The 21,665-nt window shown below is 42.5% G+C and overlaps 1 protein-coding gene across 1 annotated transcript in view; it reads right to left on the bottom strand.

The window, feature by feature from the left end:
* LOC120057569 (ryanodine receptor 1-like) overlaps positions 1-21,665 on the bottom strand; it is a 69,091-nt gene that overhangs the window by 1,497 nt on the left and 45,929 nt on the right. The window contains exons 77-99 of the mRNA XM_039006152.1: positions 19,408-19,504; positions 19,201-19,307; positions 19,035-19,086; positions 18,830-18,904; positions 15,051-15,150; positions 14,793-14,872; positions 14,636-14,712; positions 14,427-14,500; positions 13,871-13,888; positions 12,488-12,568; positions 12,258-12,346; positions 11,960-12,088; positions 11,755-11,859; positions 6,684-6,765; positions 5,269-6,578; positions 5,059-5,159; positions 4,732-4,897; positions 4,514-4,600; positions 2,960-3,247; positions 772-902; positions 618-660; positions 388-521; positions 124-184 (exon numbers count right to left, since the gene is read on the bottom strand). Coding sequence (XP_038862080.1) covers positions 124-184; positions 388-521; positions 618-660; positions 772-902; positions 2,960-3,247; positions 4,514-4,600; positions 4,732-4,897; positions 5,059-5,159; positions 5,269-6,578; positions 6,684-6,765; positions 11,755-11,859; positions 11,960-12,088; positions 12,258-12,346; positions 12,488-12,568; positions 13,871-13,888; positions 14,427-14,500; positions 14,636-14,712; positions 14,793-14,872; positions 15,051-15,150; positions 18,830-18,904; positions 19,035-19,086; positions 19,201-19,307; positions 19,408-19,504 — 3,487 coding nt within the window. The remainder of the gene's footprint in view (positions 1-123; positions 185-387; positions 522-617; positions 661-771; positions 903-2,959; positions 3,248-4,513; positions 4,601-4,731; positions 4,898-5,058; positions 5,160-5,268; positions 6,579-6,683; positions 6,766-11,754; positions 11,860-11,959; positions 12,089-12,257; positions 12,347-12,487; positions 12,569-13,870; positions 13,889-14,426; positions 14,501-14,635; positions 14,713-14,792; positions 14,873-15,050; positions 15,151-18,829; positions 18,905-19,034; positions 19,087-19,200; positions 19,308-19,407; positions 19,505-21,665) is intronic.

Genomic DNA, 21,665 nt, shown 5'->3' with positions numbered 1-21,665 from the left:
AGAGATTGAAATGATAATATAAAAGTTTGTCTTCAACCTACAGTATGAAAAGGTACAATTATTATAACCAATACATCTACAGCACAAATATAGAAAATACTATTCCTCTATGATCCCTCTTACCCCGTCTGTGAACACAACTCCACATTTCCAGATCTGGTACTTAAAGTCAATAGATGTACACCTGAAAAATATATGATTGGATTTCAATGACAAAATGTTCAACTTTTTATGTAGCTAGTAGGGTTAACAATATACGGTTCATTTAAGTGGCTCAATAACCCCATGAAAAGATCCCCTATCAAGATATGTGTATCTTGTGTGTATAACAGCATTGGAAGTGTGTATAACAGCATCGGAAGTGTGTCTAACAGCATTGGTTAATACCAGGCCAACGTGGAATTGTCTGGTTCCTCCGGCTTCTTATCGGTTTGTTGACTGACGTCCAACGAGGCTAAATCCATGCCTAAAAGCTCTGCGATCCTCTCTCTGCCGTAAATGTCTCCATACTTATCCAGGACCTGGCCACACAGACATACAACATGGACCATTCCATACAGATACCAACTCAACCAACTTCATCCCTATATAGCCTCCAAGACCAAAAAGTGTCTCACCTTTCGCTTGACAAACTTGTCCCAGTAGTTGTTTGGGAAAGAACTGTGAATAGAATTGTGAAAAGATGTGCATCATTTAAGCTGTAATTCCTCCCATTTTCTGAAAGGAGATATAATATTATTGGTAGAGGTGGACTTCTAGGAGCTTGCTTACGGTGTGTTGAGGACCAGTCTGTCCCACTGGCCTTTGATGTCATCATCCTCAGGCTGCTCTGTGATGTAAAGACCATCAAACTCCAGCTTCCTGGCCAGCTCCTTCTCCCTCTTAAAGATCACCAGAGGGATCTGAGAGGAACACACATTGTCTGTTGTCATTGAGATGTTTATGTCATGATACAGATCACTCGTGTTCTTGATGAAAAAATAAATCCCACTAACTGTTATGGGGCAAAGATACATTTGATGTCTGTTGTTATTGTAGTTGTAGTAGTATGTATTAGTAGTGTGTAGTATGTAGTAGTAGTAGTATGTCGTAGTAGTAGTTGGTAGTAATAGTGTGACTCGCGCAATACGGATGTGGTCAGATGATGCGGATGCTACGCTACAGGATTGGAATATGTTCTGTGATTCATCCAATGGCATTGAGGAGTATACCACCTCAGTCACCAGCTTCAACAATAAGTGCATTGACGACGTCGTCCCCACAGTGACCATACGTACATATCCCAACCAGAAGCCATGGATTACAGGCAACATCCACACCGAGCTAAAGGCTAGAGCTGCCGCTTTCAAGGAGCGGGACACTAATCCAGACATTTATAAGAAATCCCGCTATGCCCTCAGATGGACCATCACACAGGCATAGCGTCAATAAAGGACTAAGATTGAATCATTCTACACCGGCTCTGACGCTTGTCGGATGTGGCAGGGCTAGCAAACTATTACGGACTACAAAAGGAAACACAAGCTGCCCAGTGACGCGAGCCTACCAGACGAGCTAAATGCCTTTTATGCTTTGAGGCAAGCAACACTGAAGCATGCATGAGAGCACCAGCTGTTCCGGACGAATGTGTGATCACACTTTCCTTTGAACAGGTCAACATTCACAAGGACGCGGGGCCACACGGATTATCAGGGCGTGGACTCAGAGCACTCGCGGACCAACTGGCAAGTGTCTACACTAATATTTTCAACCTCTCCCTGACCAACTCTGTAATACCTACATGTTTCAAGCAGACCACCATAGTCCCTGTGCCCAAGAACGCAAAGGTACCTGCCTAAATGACTACCGCCCCGTAGCACTCACGTCGATAGCCATGTAGTGCTTTGAAAGGCTGGTCATGGCTCATATCAACACCATCATCCCGGAAACCCTAGACCCACTCCAATTCGCATACCGCCCCAATAGATCCACAGATGACGCATTCTCAATCGCACTCCACACTGCCCTTTCCCACCTGGACAAAAGAGACAGCCAATTCCTGTTCATTGATTACAGCTCAGAGTTCAACACCATAGTGCCCACAAATCTCATCAATAAGCTAAGGACCCTGGGACTAAACACCTCCCTCTGCAACTGGATCCTGGACTTCCTGACGGGCCGCCCCCAGGTGGTAAGGGTAGGCAACAACAATCTGCCACGCTAGTCATAGACTGTTCTCTCTGCTACCGCACGGCAAGCGGTACCGGAGCGCCAAGTCTAGGTCCAAGAGGCTTCTAAACAGCTTCTACCTCCAAGCCATAAGACTCCTGAACGTCTAATCACATGGCTACCCAGACTATTTGCAATGCCCCCCCCTCTTTTACACTGCTGTTACTCTCTGTTGTTATCCTCTATGCAGTCACTTTAATAAATGTACCTTCATGTACATATTACCTCAACTAACTGGTGCCCCCGAACATTGACTCTGTACCGGTACCCCCCTGTATATAGTCTCGCTATTGTTATTTTACTGCTGCTCTTTAATTACTTGTTACTTTTATTTCTTATTTGTATCCATATTTTTTAACTGCATTGTTGGTTAGGGGCTCGTAAGTAAGCATTTCACTGTAAGGTCTGTTGTATTCGGAGCATGTGACTAACACAGTTTGATTTGATTAGTATGTAGTAGTAGTAGTACAGTAGAGGCTGATGAGGGGAGGATGGCTCATAATAATTGCTGGAATGGAGTGAATGGAATGGTATGTTTGATACTCAGCGGCCTCCACTGTAGTAGTGGATGTATGTATGTATGTATGTATGTATGTATGTATGTATGTATGTATGTATGTATGTATGTATGTATGTATGTATGTATGTATGTATGTATGTATGTATGTATGTATGTACGTATGTGTAGTAGTAGTATGCATGCATGTAGTAGTAGCAGTAGTTGTAGTATCTACTATTGCATGAACCTCACCTTTAGACAGTTGTAGCCGATGATGCAGAGGAAGGCGATGACTGTGTGCATGGCGGCCAGGAATGTGAGGGTGGGCTGCATGTAGCCAGTGCTCTCCTCCAAGAAGAAGTAGACTGGGCCCTCCTCCTCCTCCTCCTGGTCTCCTCCTTCATCCCCACCAGATCCCTCCGTCTCTTCTGCTGAGCCCTCAAACAGCCCACTGCCCTCAAACAGCGCCCCCACTCCCGAGCCCTCAAACATGCCAGAGCCCTCCACCTCATCACCTTCTCCAGGGGGGCTGTCCGACACCTGAACAATGGAAACACAGATGCATGTGAACATTTAACACTTGACGTGTTATGCAGGGATGAGGTCAATTCCAATTGAAGATAGTCAATTCAGGAAGTACTTTGAATTTAAAATTCTAAAACCCTGGTTATATGTAATGTTTAGGTCAGAACACTATACAACCACATGTCACTTCCCACCTGGAGAGGGTATTACACATAAAACAAATCAAATGATGGTCAGAAACACTACATGACCAAAAGTATGTCGACACCTGCTCGTCAAACATTCTCATTCCAAAATCATGGCCATTAATATCGTTTTTTCTCCATTTTACTGCTATATCAGCCTCCACTAGATGTTGGAGCATTGCTGCGGCCGGGGACTTGCTTCCATTCAGCAACGAGCATTATAGTGAGGTCAGGCACTGATGTTGGGCGATTAGGCCTGGCTCGCAGTCGGCGTTCCATTTCATCCCAAAGGTGTTTGATGGGGTTGAGGTCAGGGTTCTGTGCAGGCCAGTCAAGTTCTTCCACACCAATCTCCACAAACCATTTATGTACGGACCTCGCTTTGTGCACGGGGGTATTGTCATGCTGAAACTGGAAAAGGCCTTCCCCAAACTGTTGCCACAAAGTTGGAAGCACAGAATCGTCTAGAATGTCATTGTATGCTGTAGCGTAAAGATTCCCTTCACTGGAACTAAGGGACCTGAACCATGAAAAACAGCCTCAGACCATTATTCCTCCTCCATAAAACTTCACAGTTGACACTATGTATTGAGGCAGGTAGCGTTCTCCTGGCATCCGCCAAACCCAGATTCGTCCGTCGGACTACCAGATGGTGAAGCGTGATTCATCACTCCGGGGAACACTTTTCCACTGCTCCAGAGTCCAATGGTGGCCAGCTTTATACCACTCCAGCTTGGCATTGCGCATGGTGATCTTAGGCTTGTGTGCGGCTGCTCGGCCATGGAAACCCATTTCATGAAGCTCCCGATGAACAGTTATTGTGCTGACGTGGCTTCCAGAGGCAGTTTGGAACTCGTTAGTGAGTGTTACAACTGAGGAGGACTCGGTGGTCCCGCTGTGAGCTCCAAATCAAATCAAATGGTAGGCTTGTGTAGCCTACTGTACCATGTTTCCACTTCACAATAACAGCACTTACAGTTGACCGGGGCAGCTCTAGCAGGACCGGAAATTTCTCAAGTGGTGTCCACATACTTTTGTACATATTGTGTATTTCAAGTGACAGCTATTTTTATATATACTGTAAGAATTTGTTCACCTTGTAGAATAGTAGAATGAAGTTTAGGGCAAATGCAATGAACAGTGCCAGAAAACGCAGATTGTAAAAGTTCCGAGAGAGGTAGTTCTGGGAAAGAAAGAGACAAAACGTTGTATTAAATCACAGGTGGACAGAGGAATTGACAGTATCCAAATTGCCACATCAGCACGTCACAAAAACTATTAGAGGAGAGCAATTATTGAATTGCCGTGTCTAACCAAGAATTTGTTTCTTTGGATGTCCAGCTCAGTCCAGAGTTGGAACCCTTGCTCCCGGTGTTGTTTCTTATTTTTCTTATCCTTGGCCTTCTTTTCCTTCGGTTCCTCCTGTTTCTCCTCCTCTTTGGCCTCGGCTTCCTTCTCAGCCTTCTCTCCATTTTCAGTGCTGAAAATTAAGTAAATGGGGTTTTGGTTTTAGCACGTTCCAACAAACACCAAAAGATGAACGCATGTACAGTATTGGTTAATAAAGGGGCATGGGAGAGTGTAGGGAGGCAGGACATGTTTATCTACTGTACATGTAGGAAGATGGCCTGAGGTACTCACTCTGCCTTCTCAGGCTCTGGAGGGGGCTCCTCTATGGCAGGAGCAGGAGCAGGTTCAGCAGCTTGGCCATCAGCAGCTGCAGCAGCACCCTCCTCTGGTTGCTGCAAACCACAAGAAAAGCTAATTAGTATAAGTGAATGTAGACATACTTTACTGGAAAGCTCACAATGCACTTTTTAGTCTCTGCATTAAATAGGAAAGGTGCCTCACCTGTTTCCTCCTGGTCAAAGGAGTACCCTCAGGAGTAGGAGGCTCAACAGTGGCCTCAATTCCCATGTCACCAAGTCCTCCTGGAGCATCAATGCGTGGTGGCCCCCCACCTTCCTTGTCTTGGTTGTCCTCCTCCTCCTCCTCTCCACCGCCTGTGTCCATTTGGTCAGTCACCCCTCCTGCCTCCTGCTCCTCCCCAGTCCTAGGCTCCCCTGGCAGGTCCCCGTGCACCTCGTCCTGGGTGGGGTCGGGCATACTGGCCAAGATCTCTGTCACTGTGATGTTCTTGGCTCCCTCCACCAGGCCTCCTCCAAATAGAGTTTGCCAAATGAGCAGGAAGAAGCCATTACATACACTGTAAATGAAGTGCAGGATGCCAATGAGGATAGTCCAGAAGAAGGTGGCCAGACCCACCACTATCTGCTTGATGGTCATCTTCCTCACTCTGCGGTACTGCCTGCGCAGGTTACGGAAGGTGAAGATACTCAGGAAGTTCAATAAGCTGTTGATGAAGTCTGCAAAGGCAGAGCTGGACTCTGGCTCTCCTTCCTCTCCATTGCCCTCTTCATCTCCCCCTCCACCTCCTCCTGCCTCAGCTCCTCCTTCAGCCGGCTCATCATCATCCTCCTCCTCCTTCTCCTCCTCCTGCTCCGAGATCTGGGAGGCGATGTTCATCTCAAAGATGGTGTCCTCGCAGAAGTTGACAAACATCTCCATCTTCTCCGACTCGCCCCCCTCATTGACCACATCAAAGATGAACTGTCGTTTGGACTCTCTGACCTGAGGCATCTCCCACTGTGTGCGGTTGACCTCGCTGATCTCAAAGTAAATACGCTCTATCTTCCTGCTGGCACCCATGATCTCTATACGGCCCAGGAAGGGGCGGAAGTAGTTGAGTACACTCTCTGCCTGCTCTAAGAAGTTCTTCAGCCTGAGGTCATGAGGGACATGTTCAGACAGGTTAGTCAGCAACACTGCAATGTTAAAGCCAATGTCTTTAGCTGGCTCCTGGAAGCGGTCGGCAAACTCCTCAAAGTTGATCATGTCATTCTCATCGGCCTCTGAGCAGGACAACAGGAATTGGATCTCAGAGGGAGAGTACTGTTTCTGGCTGTCCATGGCCTTCTGAAAGTCCTTCTTAGAGATCAACCCTCGGGGGTCGGTCACGTAATCACGGAAGGCGTCTGACGCCACAATGTCCTTCAGTTTGAGAAACATGTCAAAGAATTTGAGGATCATCTCCACGTTGCTGGACGATTCCACCAGCATGTCCACCATCTGACGGGCAATGGTGCCATTCACAACATTACCTGAAACATGGCATAAAATGGAGGCAAATAATAAAGGAGGTGAGAGATTTTAAAGAGAAAAGGCAGAAACAGCAGAAAGATTCTGTCATAAAAATGCATTTTTACCCTCCAGTAGAGAGAGCAGCATAACCACCATGTCTTTTTGGAGGTCCAGTAGCTCCTTCAGCAGGCCAATCTGGCTGGAATCCTATGAGACAGCACAAACACATACAGTGCCTTCAGAAAGTATTCACACCCCTTGACTTTATTTGTTGCGTTACATAGTGGGATTAAAATTGATTTAATTGTCTTTTTTGGTCAATGATCTACACAAAATACTCTAATGTCAAAGTGGAAGAAAAAAAATGTAACTGTAAAAGAAATATAGATATAAAAAGTTTAACACTAATACATCTTGATTAGATAAGTATTCAACCCTCTGAGTCAATACATGTTAGAATCACCTTTGGCAGCGATTAAAGCTGTGAGTCTTTCTGTGTAAGTCTAAGAGCTTTCCACACCTGGATTGTGCAACAATTGCCCATTATTCTTGAAAAAATTATTCAAGCTCTGTCAAATTGGTTGTTGATCATTGCTAGACAACCATTTTCAGGTCTTGCCATAGTTATTCAAACAGAATCAAGTAAAAAATGTAACTCGGCTAATCAGGAACATTCACTGTCTTCTTGGTAAGAAACTGCAGTGTAGATTTGGCCTTGTGTTTTGGTTATTGTACTGCTGAAATGTGATAACATCTCCCAGTATCTGTTGGAAAGCAGACTGAACCCGTTTTTTCTCTAGGATTTTGCCTGTGCTTAGCTCCATTCTGTTTATTTTTTATCCTGAAAAACTCGCCAGTACTTAACAATTGCAAGCATACCTATAACATGATGCAGCTACAACTATGCTTGAAAATATGGCGAGTGCACTCAGTAATGTGTTGTATTTGCCCCAAACATAACACTTTGTTTTCAGGATTATATTTTTGTTTTAAAGAATTACTTTAGTGCCTTGTTGCAAACAGGATTTTGGAATATTTTTGTTCTGTAAACGCTTCCTTCTTTTCACTCTGTCAATTAGGTTAGTATTGTGGAGTAGCTACAATGTTTATTCATCCTGTTTTCTCCTATCACAGCCATTAAATTCTGTAACTATTTTAAAGTCACCATTGGCCTCATGATGAAATCCCTGAGCAGTTTCCTTCCTCTCGGGCAACTGAGTTTGGAAGGAAGCCTGTATATTTGTAGTGACTGGGTGTATTACACCATCCAAAGTGTAAATAATAACTTCACCATGCTCAAAGGGATATTTAAATGTCTGCTTCTTTCCGGGGCATTGGAAAACCTCCCTGGTCTTTGTGGTTGAATCTATGTTAGAAATTCACTGCTCGACTGAGAGACCTTACAGATAATTGTATGTATGGGGTACAGAGATGAGGTAGTCATTAAACAAATAATGTTAAACACTTATTGCACACAGAGTAAGTCCATGCAACTTATTATGTGGCTTGTTAAAACCTCTTAGGATTAGCCCCTTTTTTTTCAATTTTCACCTACAATTATATACCCAAATCTAACTGCCTGTAGCTCAGGCCCTGAAGCAAGGATATGCATATTCGTGGTACCATTTGAAAGGAAACACTTTGAAGTTTGTGGAAATGTGAAAGGAATGTAGTAGAATATAACACAAAGATCTGGTAAAAGATAATACCATGAAGGAAAAAAACATTATTTTGTCTTTTTTTTGTACCATCATCTTTGAAATGCAAGAGAAAGGCCATAATGTATTATTTCAGCCCAGGTACAATTTAGATTTTGGCCACTAGATGGCGGCACTGTATGTGCTGATCTAAAGAACCATTGCATTTCTGTTCAAAATTTTGTATCAAGACTGCCCAAATGTGCCTAATTTGTTTATTAATAACTTTCATGTTCAAAATTGTGCACATTCCTCAAACGAAATAGCATGTTATTATTTCACTGTAAAAGCTACTGTAAATTGGAGAGTGCAGTTAGATTAACAATAATTTAAGCTTTCTGCCAATATCAGATATGTCTATGTCCTGGGAAATTTTCTTGTTACATTCAACCTCAGCAGCATTAGCCTACGTTAGCTCAACCGTCCCGTGGAAGAGACACCGATCCCGAAGTTAAGCACAATTTTACTCCTGAACTTATTTAGGCTTGCCATAACAAAGGGGTTGAATACTTAATAACTGAAGACATTTCAGCTTTTCATTTTTAATTTGTAAACATTAAAAAAAACGATTATATTTTGACATGATGGGGTATTGTGTGTAGGCCAGTTACAAAACATCTAAATGTAATCAATTTTAAATTCAGGCTGTAACACAACAAAATGTGGAAAAAGTCAAGGGGTGTGAATACTTCCTAAAGACACTGTACAGAACATTTTAGGCCTGTAGACTTATAATGATAATGAAGATAATTCTTATGCCAATGGAATCTAGAAGTATTCATGCAGTATGACAGTAGATGGCCCGAACCCATATGGTTTGGATTTCAGTGCAAACACCTTTCATTAATGAGTATTCAATGAGTTCACCAGCACAATGAGTCTCCAAATCTAAAATGTCCTTTCCCACCGACTATGTGCTCTACCACTCCTGAGAGTCATGCTATATCTTCTTTGATAAATTCACCCACAGTGGTTGAATAACTACTCCTGTACGTCATCTGGGGTCTGCGCTGTATATACAGGTAACTGCCAAAAGAAAGGATACACTTGAGTAAATGAGGGATACAAAGTATATTGAAAGCAGGTGCTTCCACACAGGTGTGGTTCCTGAGTTAAAACAAATAAAACATCCCATCATGCTTAGGGTCCTGTATAGAAATGCCCCGTTGCCCATTATTTTGGCTACCATGGCAAAAGAGGTCTCAGTGACTTTGAAAGAGGGATGTCAAAGGAGCATAGTGGGGAGACACTTATGGGAGATTCAGGAGCGGCGCCTGAGACAGCGTTTTCTACCACCATCAACACCAAATGGTGGAATTTATCATGGATGAATGGTGTCGCTCTGATAGAGTTCCAGAAATGTACACGAAGGCGCATTGAAGCTATTCTGGCGGCCAACGCCCTTTAAAGACACTTAATGTTGGTGTTTCCTTTATTTTGGCAGTTACCTATATGTGCTCCGAGAAATACATTATGAACTAGTACAAACCTGCCATTCGAGTAAATGTCTTCATGTTAAGACATAAGGAGCTGAAGGTTAAAGGGATATCACCTTACCCTTAAGATGATCCTTTGCTTGCATTTTATTGAGACACACATTTAAAATATTTCACCATAAACAATTAACAAATCAGGAGAAAAATGTACCACACACATCAAGTTACATTTTACATGTACGGAACTTACAATTCAAGAGAACCTGTGTGTTCACTTGGTTTTTTGGCCAACAACATTAGTTGAAAAACTATTAAAAGTGAAAAAGAATATTAATTGAACACAGAAAGATGAGTAGCATGCAACTCCAACTTATGCTGGGGCAAAGTTAGAATTAGTCAGAAAGCATCAGGTCAGAAGTGAACAGTATACAGCCAACCATCCATTACTGTGTATCGAGGTCATCCAAGTCATAAATGAGGTCACACAGAGGGGCAGATTAATACAGTGTATGCTCAATCAGGGAATGTTAAAGGGCTGTCTCTTTTCTCACTTAGCTTTACATTCACCTGCTTTTAAGCATTTCATGTTACTATGCCTAATGCAGACCGTTAAAAGGGGCAATCAGCAGTTGCTACATCCATTTGATTGAAATGAATACTGTAAATGTAAACAAAAACATGATGACACCTGTCATTTTGATATAATGTATGGTCAATCCTTGCATCCATAGCTCGGTCTATGAATTTGAGAATGGTTACATTTCTCCTGCCCCTTCCCTCAGCTTTTTACCCGAAACGGGGCAGGGAAAACGCTTTGTTATTGATTCTACTGCTGATTGCCACTTTAAAGAAGTTGAGTAAAGTCTGGAATGAGAATCCAATATACAGCAGGTAGGTTAGTAATGTAATTTTATAAAGCACTTGACGTTAACCAAATAAAGCAATGTGGACCTCTGCCTTTCATTGTTGCAGTAGGTTGTTTTCAGTTGTTTTAATTGTTTTGGATGCTGCATTACAAAAACAATGAGTACTTGTCTAGTTCTTATTCCAGCTTTAAAGGCAGGTGAGTATAAAACAAACCGGGAAAAAAGGAAACCAGGGATGAATCAGGAAAAGAACTGGTAGACACTCAATCACGTCAATGATAGATAAATAAAAGGAATACATACTTTACCCTGCATAGACCATGTGAAAGACAGTTTACATAATCATTATCTCATACGATTTGTAAGCAGAGTAAAAACGTAAAGACAGTGCTACATTTCAAAGTACTTTGGTTTTTCCTGTTCAACTTTTATCAAGGTGTTATGTACTAGCATTACATCACTAATATACGTAATTCTAAGTACTGTACATATACTTTATCAATCTACTAACTATTTCCTCGTACGTAACTAACATACTTAGAGTACGATACAAATATGGTGTTCATTTCTTCAATTGCCACTGTTCAATAGCGTGCCATAGTCATATAGGTGGTATGTCTGCAAGCCAGTGCATTTGTGTGAATGTCAGGTAAAAAGAGAGCATGAGGAGATATCTGTGAGGGGGGGGTAAGAGCGGACACTGATGTAACAGAGGTTTTAGCATCACAATAATATTTAGTTCACCATTCCAGATTCAGTTTCTACAAACTACTTCTACCGTAAATATATATATTTTTTAGAAATGACAGACTCAAACAATGCAACAAAATAATTCAAGTTGTTTACTTGAAAAGTGTTTGTTAAATGCAAAGTTGGCAGTCAAGTGTAAGTTCATAACAAATGTTCACCCCTGCAACGGTAACACAGATCACTTTGATTGTGAAACCACAATCTTGTAGGTGCAGTTGCAAGCTGATCGTGTATTTTGTGCACAGCAAGCAGTGTATACTAGCTACGTACAGATGTGTACGTTCACATATCAGATACATGTGTGTGATATTTCAACTGTGTCATTTCCTCATGCACAACAAATCAATGTTCGCTTAAGGTAGACCATTTGTGGTTTCTAAATGCTGCTGGCGGTGTTTTGTATGGTGAGAGATGGGTACAGTATGTGTTGAGGTAGGCTGCTTGTACCTGTGCCAGCTTCATCATCATGTGGGCAAAGACGTGGAGGAAGCCCACCACTGCATCCCACAGCCTGCTGTGGGTCAGGGACTGCTGGTTGCCTGTACACGGACCCTGAGGGGGGGGGGGGGGCACCAGGTACGGTCACACACATACCATACCCAGTAACATCCAGTCATCTACATGCTGTACAGATGAATGGGTTTATACTCACCTGGATGTACTCAGTCAGACTGTTGAAGATCTGCTTAGCCACTATCATGGCCTTGGAGAAGTTCTTCTTGCCTGGCTCATCAATGATATCTTTCCCAGAGTAATACCAGTAGAAATCACTGATTGACTCCTTGAGAGAGAGAGAAAGAATAGAGAGAGAGAGAAAGAGAGAGGAGAAGCGAAGAGAGAGGAGAAGCGAAGAGAGAGAGAGAGAGCGGGAGAATGAAATATGTGCATGGTGAAAGGGATAACAGGACACCTCTTTAACAGGTATGTGTTAATAATCAGAGTCCCAGTACCTGCAGTCGGAGGAGGTAATCCACAGTGCAGATGATGATGTTTATAGTGGTGGTGCTGCCTGTCTGTGTCCGCAAGTAGTTCTGGAAATCTGAGACAAAACATACAGTCAGAGTCCACTCAAAGACGGCCAACTTTTGATTAGCATTACAGCGAGTCATGATTCAAGTCATGATTCAATGATAAATCTGTCATTCCTTAAATAGAACACCATTGACATAATTCCTCTCACCGTTATTGTGGCCCTCACAGAGCAGCTGCAACATGCGGAACAGATCACAGGTAAACTCATCATCCGCCATGACTTTCTCACCTGGGAGGGGGAGAGACAAAGGGACAGAGCATCAGACTAGTTCTAGGAATACTGGAAGTCTTTAAGATGGGGGGGGGGGTTCAGTCAGGCTGCCTGTATTTGTATGAGGTGTAGGCTGGAGGCTAACTAGACAATTTGAGCCATTCATCGGAGTGTTAGCCTGTGTGCGCCATGGTCAGCAGCACACAAGCCTGCAGTAATAAGGTGAGCGTGATGATCATTGCACAGCTCTCCATCACGTCTGGGTAATCGTGTTAGTAAGAGCTGCAATGACCTCCTTACAGACTGTCCATCTTCCTGATCACCTTGGCAACATAGACGAACAACAGTTTTAGTTGGATACCGGGGTTGTTCGCTGTAACTACAAAACAGGAAACCTCAAACACTTGCTGGAATCACGGCCAAGAGGTTGGCGTGTACTGTAAAAGCACATTCACAGCAACAAGCTATGATAAGAACTTCTGCACTTTTAGACACACAATCAAACACCATTAACGCCACATACATAAAACACGTACAGAAACAGTTGTCCATAAACACTGAAAAACACAGTATACTCTATAGACAATATACAAAGATAAAAGGACATGGTCACATCAACATGGATAGATACAATGGACATCACGGTATACAGACATACAACGTAATGGAGAAGTTCACTCCCTCAGTTGCTTAGTCAGTGCATGCAGAAACACAGAGTCATGCAGCACAGACCTGCTATACTCCTCTAACTCCCCTGAGTGTAGGTTAGGGCCAGAGTTTGGTGTTCTGTCCAAGCAAGGTAAATAGGGGGGTTGATGTCATTGCGGGGGGGGGGGGAGGAGCAGACACAAAGGGCTTATCGGGGAATCATGGCCAGGGACCAGGGTTAGCGAGTCAACACTGAGGGTGAATTTGAGAGATCGATGGGATTGAGATATTGCTCTGATTCCGTGCTCAGGAATTCTTATAAATCACAATAGTGGCGAGCTTCGGAGTTTCAGTAGATCTGCGGTTAGACACTCAAGGGGAAAGAATGCTTTTCAGTCATTGTCTGTTGCTCGTGCAATGAACTCTTTGAGAGTTTAATACGTTTGCCATGTATACACAGACATGTATTTACCTGAAGAAAACAACGGCATTGGCATCACTTGACATGACTGAAAAGTTATTTCATAAACTCTTTGAGTGTGAAATTGAATAGAGGTGGGCGCCACAACACGAGATCATTCAAAAGAGCTGAAGGAGATGAAGAGACAGGGAAGGTGACAGGGAGAGAAAGAGAAAAAGGTAGAAAAACAGAGGGACAGAGGTATCATTTACCCCGTTCTGACTTCATGTCTGAGGACCAGCAAAGGACGGAATGGGAGAGGGGAGGGAGGGACGCAATGATGGCAAGGTAGGGAAAGAGAGGGGTAGTGAGTTGACAGACGACAGTAGAATACTTACGAGTTGGGAGGGGTGGTTAACAACAGTCTATTGTCAACAATTCTAACTTAGAATTAGTTTACAAGTACATTAGACTTACAAAATATTCTACAAATAAACATTGAGTGTAAACACAAAATATTAGCAGGTCAAAATACAGTACTAGACAGACACTCTGTAAATTCAAATCACCATTTGACAAAATTACACAGTTAGATCAAAACATTGAATCATTCAATCATTATTGGACAGCAGAGTTTATGGATGTTACTACTAGTTAACACTCATAAGATGAGGAATGAAGTGGAGGAACTATTACTCAGTGACCATAGGCCCTGATGCTGAACAAGTGTGTGTGATTGCCTGGACAGGACATGGATGCAAAGGTGGTGCAAAGTGAGGCAAAGGTGGAGAACCAGTGTCCAGTACGGTCAGAGCTTTAAACACTTACTTGTTCCCTCCTCCGACACCATACCCAGCCCCTCTGCCTTGTTCTGTCTCTCAAAGGCATTCAGGTCCAGGACACTGCCATGAAAAACCACACTTTTCTAAGCATACATAGTCACCTTTAATCAAACTTCATAAGCTGTTGACTCCGTTTTCTAGTGTGTATGTAAGTTCTATTCTATACTTGAGTAATTCAGGGGTGAAGACAAAAACCTGCACGTCTGCATTAGAGCCTGGACACTCAAAAAGAACCCAACGTCCTTCTTATCCTTCAGGTACTCAAGCATTTTCTGCAAACAGATAGTGAGACCAGTCAATAACGATTATAACCTCAGGTCAGATGGACAGAGCCCACTGGGGTGACACTAACCTGTTGAACCTCAACGTTACCACCGTTTAGGATGGAGATGCCCAGTTTAAGAGTGGAGGACACCATGCAGCCAGTCTCACCTAGATGGAGCAAAAAGTACTCGTTACCATTCTAGATGACGGGTGTAAATAATGTCTTCGTAATGTGTCGACCATGACAGGTATCCTTCAAATACGCGCACTGTGACTGAGAGACGTCGACTTGTAGGGTTAGCCTGTAGGGAGCATGCATGGTGTACCGTACAGGCCGGGGAAGTACCTTTGCAAGCACTGATCATCTGCAGCACCATCTCAGCCGCCCCACGGTTGTGGAGACGGGACTGCTGGTATAGGAGCCTCTGCTTCTCCATCTCTTTTTCCTACGATAAGAGACACAGATGCTGTGACTGTGTCCTAGTGGTCACACATCCCACCCCGCAGTCACTCTGCATTCACACAGCTAGTTCCTAGCTGGCTAGACGTTCTCCCTGATCCCCACTGACTTACAGCCGGAAATGTTTTTATTAGTGTAGGCCTATAGTTTTACATGCTACACATCACAGGCGGCTGGTGGCACCGTCATTGGGGAGGACGGGCTCAACGTAATGGTTGGAACGGAATAAATGGAACGGTATCAAACACATAGTTTCCATGTCATTATTATAAGCCGTCCTCCCCTCACCAGCATCCTGTGCTACATACTGTATCCGTCTACATTTGATATTGTTTCTCATTCTCGGTATCTTCTCTGTCTCTATTTCTTTCTTGTCATTTTCCTCTCATTGTGTGGAAAAAACGAATTCAAACCTGCATGCTTGGTGTGCTTTTTGACTCGTTTTTCCACTTTTCATTACCTTTATATCACCTGTCTGTCTCATTCTCTCTCCCCGGTTAATTAGTCATGGAGTCGTTACACTAGTTCTTCACGTTTGCCGACTTGAGCAAACGTTCGACTACAGCAAACAGCCCTGATGGCCTTGCATAATGCAGTGGTAGCAAATGCAAAAGGACCATACAGGATCTATTGAATAACCACAGCGTCTCCCCTGGTGTCTTATATCACATTTTGAACTTTACACAAGCCCTCAGAGTGGAGCTGTTCTACTCAAAGGAATATTATGATGTTTCTATTTAAAAAACCCAAACATCTCTTTGTCACAGAACCACATTTACTGTAATGCAGTTCAGCATATATAAGGTATAAAAACGAACCAGATCTATTATTGTAACCAACATTTTCTTTAAAACAAGATTTAATTCAAACAAAATACAAACATGTTTTATCAGTATCCCCACCCACAGCCTCCCACCCCACCCACACCCACCCAAAGCGCCACCCACCGCCCGCGTATGCCTGACCATGGTCTACCCAGTAAGTGTGGTGAAGGTGCACTTGACATTACTTAGAGGGTTTCCAATCCATGGAAACAATAGGGATGTTTGGATAAGCCCTGCCTGAGGTGTAGTATACAGTTTGTCTACCAGTGAATGTGTTGTTGCTGTAACTATGTGTACACATACTGTTACTGTATGTGTCTGCCTATGTGTCTAGGAGAGTAGACTGGCTTTCACTGTAGTCTATTGGTCAATAGGCTAAGTAAGTATGGAAAGGAACAACATTGATTAGTAACATTCAGTTAATAGAAATGAACGTGTTATGCCAGAGTAAGTGGGAGAGTGGAAAGAGAACATGGAACTGCCACAGACAGAAGTCAGTCAAAGGTTCATTAGTTGGTTACGGTGTGAGAAACAGACAGGATCAGTTCTGTTAGAGATTCCCATCTGAGAAACAGACAGGATCAGCTCTGTTAGAGATTCCCATCTGAGAAACAGACAGGATCAGCTCTGTTAGAGATTCCCATCTGAGAAACAGACAGGATCTGTTCTGTTAGAGATTCCCATCTGAATCTACATGAAAGTCCATACAGTACACAAGGGGAGTGAGCTGACAGTGATAGGCTAGACTTGGGACAATGTGTAGTAGTATACATGTAGCTAACAACATGGCTAATGACCTCCTCCACTCTAAAGGTAATTATTTACAGAATTCCTATTCATCCAAACATACCACTTATTGTATATAAATATTAAAATATACCGATATACACAATTTATTAGGTACACCCATCTACTACCGGGTCGCACCCCCCTTTGCCTCCAGAACCACCTGAATTCTTCGGGGAATTGACACGTTTCTCAATTGGTATCAAGGGACCTAACGTGTGCCAGGAAAACTTTCCCCACATAATTACACCACCAGCCTGTACCACTGACACCAGGCAGGATGGGGCCATATAATATGCGATATAAATGTAACCGATGAGAAATGGCTAGCTAGTTAGCGGTGCTGCGCGCTAATAGCGTTTCAATCGGTGACGTCACTCGCTTTGAGACCTTGAAGTAGTGGTTCCCCTTGCTCTGCAAGGGCCGCGGCTTTTGTGGAGTGATGGGTAACGATGCTTCGTTGGTGACTGTTGTCTGTGTGCAGAGGGTCCCTGGTTCGCGCCCGGGTCGGGGCGAGGATACTAAAGTTATACTGTTACATAAAGGTAATGCCGCATACGCCAAACCCTGACTCTACTTGGTCCGACGAATCCCAATTCCTGTTGCGTCATGCTGATGGCAATCTTTTTCCACTCTTCTTGTTTTTAGCTGATAGGACTGGAACCAGGTGTGGTCGTCTGTTGCAGTAGCCCATCCGTGACAAGGACCGACGAGTTGTGCGTTCCGAGATGCCGTTCTGCACACCACTTGTTGCACTGCGCCTATATTTGCCTGTTTGTGGCCTGCATGTTAGTTTGCACAATTCTTGCCATTCTCCTTCGACCTCTCATCAACAAGCTGTTTTCCCCACAGGACTGGCAATGACTGGATGTTTTTTGTTTATTGTACCATTCTCTGGAAAACTCTAGAAAATGCCGTGCGTGAAAAGCCCAGGAGGCCGGTCGTTTCTGAGATACTGGAACCGGCGCTCGCACCGACAATCATTCCACGCTCAAAGTCACTTAGGTCAGTCGTTTTGCCCATTCTAACGTTCAATCGAACACTAACTGAATGCCTTGATGCCTGTCTGCCTGCTTTATATAGCAAGCCACGTTACTCACTGTCTGTAGGAGCGAATCATTTTCGTGAAACGGGGTGGTGTACCTAACAAACTGGCCACTGAGTGTATATACAAATTATGGAAAATGTCATTTGTATTTCTGGCGAAAAAAAGTGGAGGAGCCATTATATCTTGACAACATTAATTTGACCCATGTAAACACATTCTGCCTGCCAAAATGAAGGAATACACATCAGTGAAACTTTGTGCTTAGCAGGTAGGTCGATGCTTTAGGAGGGTCCACATGATTTTTGTATGGTCTACAGCAGGGTTGCTGAACTGGCGGCCGAATTTGGCCCGCAGGTGGTTTCTGAGCAAACATTTTTATATATATATATATATATATTGTTGTTGTTGATGGACATAAAATACTGTAAAAACACCAGGAAATCAGCTCCAAGTGATTTTAATTTTGGAAATCTGTTCCCAAGTATTCCCACGCATAATAGAGAGACGTGATCATATACAAATGTAAGCAAAGTTTGAAATGATTGTTTTAGTCCAATATTATATATGTTTAGGCTTCTTTCAATCAATTTGCAGTCTACAAATTATTTGTAATTATGTTCCACCCCCCCAACCATCAACTCAATTTTTTTTTTTCCCTGCGGCAGAATCTAGTTGATGATGCCTGGTCTACAGAATGTGTTTTTTTCCTGGATCACTTTGTCATGCAACATCTCCAGAATGTTAACCACGATGTTAACCACAATGGCAAGGTACAATCCAGAAACATTTGGGTTGACGCAAAACACACATAAGGAGAAAGAGGGACAGATAACATTTTTGATGAAGCAACACACATACAGTAGAAAGAGAGACGAAACAGACAGGAGAGATAGAAGAAAGACATGTGCAGTGAATGATGTGGTCACTCGATGCGTTGAGAGCTACCGCTCCAGTGTCTCCCCGGTCCCCTGTCCCTGGTCGCCCCATACCAGTTCTGTCTGTCGCACCTCAAAGGACATCTCATCCTCAGCCCCTTCCTCCACCTCCTCTCCCCCTTCGTCCTCCTCACCAATGTGGCAGCTCTACAACACAAAGAAAATGAAAAAAACAACATTACATACTGTAAACAAAACAACACATTAACATACAAATGACCATAACATGCTAAAACGTTACCTCCTAAAATGTAATTCAAACAGAAAGATAACTCACCTTTGCCATAATATCAGCGTATGCCATATATAGGTAATCTGTATCAAGTTTACTGTAACAAGGAGAAGGAACAGAGGCTTAGGCAACATATCAAAAAGTGGAGATGTGTTGAATTCAATCCAAAAGCTGCTCAACTAAAATACTTGAGGGAGAAAAGGAGTCCCACCTCTTTTCTGTGAGAGCAGTACGGCTGAAATGCAAAATGAGCTGGTGAAGGGGGTCTGGCTTGGTCTCCGTCTCTTCCTCCTCCTCTCCTTCTTGCTCCATGGCTTTCTGTGTTAGAGAAAGAAATGTGGGAGTAAAACTATAGGAGGAAACTCGCAGATCCTGAAATCCTCAAAAGGTGAGTCAAGCATGCGGCGGCAGACCTTACAGACAAGTCGTCTATCATTCTGTCCTCAAAGGAGTAGCCCTCAGTATGGATCCAGTTGCGTTTGTACCCTTCCAAGAACATATTGGAAGCTCTATGCCTGTGAGTCAGACAGAAAAACGATGTTAGTATCTGTATTTTACTTGTGGCTGGGTGTTATTAAATATACAGTGGCACCAAAAGATTAAAAAGTGTTGATAAGGGACAGAATGCGGTCGGGCCATCACATAATTGGCATATATATATTACTCCTACAGAATTTCCACATGGGCGAGGATATTGGAAATTTTACCAGAGCCCATTGGATGATAACTTGTTTTTAACTAGGAAAGAAGAATTTACAACCAACTTTTTCCGACATAACATAGGTACAGCAGATCCCCTTATTGTATGGGACACTTTTAAAATGTACATTTGGAGGCCATGTAATTCAGTACCCATCTCTAAAGCAAAAGCAATTTAGGTCGAAAGAGTCCATAGGAAAATGGAAGGACTAACAGTACAGATGAACAGCAATAAAAAAAACTGTACCATAGAGGCTCAGAATAAGTTAGAGGGAAAACAAAAAGAAATGGAGGAACTTATTCAAGAAAGATCAAGTGAATATACACTACCGTTCAAAAGTTTGGGGTCACTTAGAAGTGTCCTTGTTTTTGAAAGAAAAGCAAATCTTTTGTCCATTAAAATAACATAAAATTGATGAGAAATACAGTGGAGACATGGTAAATGACTATTGTAGCTAGAAACAGCAGATATTTTATGGAATATCTACATAAGCGTACAGAGGCCTATTATCAGCAACCATCACTCCTGTGTTCCAATGTCACGTTGTGTTAGCTAATCCAAGTTTATCATTTTAAAAGGCTAATTGATCATTAGAAAACCCTTTTGCAATTATGTTAGCACAGCTGAAAACTGTTGTTCTAATTAAAGAAGCAATAAAACTGGCCGCCTTTAGACTAGTTGAGTATCTGGAGCATCAGCATTTGTGGATTCGATTACAGGCCCAAAATGGCCAGAAACAAAGTACTTTCTTCTGAAACTTGTCAGTCTATTCTTGTTCTGAGAAATGAAGGCTATTCCATGCAAGAAATTGCCAAGAAACTGAAGATCTTGTACAACGCTGTGTACTACACTACTCCCTTCACAGAACAGCTCAAACTGGCTCTAACCAGAATAGAAAGAGGAATGGGAGGCCCCGGTGCACAACTGAGCAAGAAGACATGTACATTTGAGTGTCTAGTTTGAGAAACAGACGCCTCACAGGTCCCCAATTGCCAGCTTCATTAAATAGTATCCACAAAACACTAGTCTCAACGTCAACAGTCAAGAGGCGACTCCGGGAACCTTTTTTGATATACTCAGAGGACCGATATACTCAGAGGACCGTTATGTTTTAACCACTCCTAAATAAATGGTAGATTATCGGACGCTCAACAAGAAGGTCTGCTTTCATTATTGCTGAAACAGGATCCAAGTGGTACATATAAAGATATAGTCCATTAAAACAATTGGAGGCCTATTACACTACAGTGTTGTGATGCAAAAATGATAGTAAAATGCTTAGCGCATAGAATTAAAAAGGTATTGTCGGATATTATTAATCCTAATCAGACAGATTTTTTACATGGACGATACATTGGAGATAATATAAGACAAGCACTGGAAACAATAGAACACTATGAAACATCTGGGAAACAAGGCCTGGTTTTCATAGCTGACTTTGAAAAAGGCTTTTGATAAAGTCCGAATGGAGTTTATATATAAATGCCTGGAAAATTTCAATTTTGGAGAATCTATTATAAAATGGGTTAAAGTTATGTTTCGTAACCATAGGTGTAAAATAGTAAATAATTGCTACTTATAAGAAAGTTTTAAACTGTCAAGAGGAGTAAAACAAGGTTGTCCACTATTGGCATATCTATTTATTATTGCCATCGAAATTTTAGCTGTTAAAATCAGATCCAACAATAATATCAAGGGGTTAGAAATCCAGGGCTTAAAAACAAAGGTGTCATTGTACGCTGATGATTCATGTTTTCTTTAAATCCACAATTTGGATCCCTCCACAGCCTCATAGAGGATCTAGATACTTTTTCTAACCTCTCTGGATTAAAACCAAATTATGATAAGTGTACCATATTACGTATTGGATCACTAAAAAATAAAACTTTTACATTACCGTGTAGTTTACCAATAAAATGGTATGACGGGGATGTGGACAATATCGGTATACATATCCCGAAAGAAAGAAATGATCT

Source organism: Salvelinus namaycush, chromosome 12 (assembly GCF_016432855.1).
Source record: "Salvelinus namaycush isolate Seneca chromosome 12, SaNama_1.0, whole genome shotgun sequence".
Classification (NCBI taxonomy): domain Eukaryota; kingdom Metazoa; phylum Chordata; class Actinopteri; order Salmoniformes; family Salmonidae; genus Salvelinus; species Salvelinus namaycush.
This window is presented reverse-complemented; position numbering and strand designations above follow the sequence as displayed.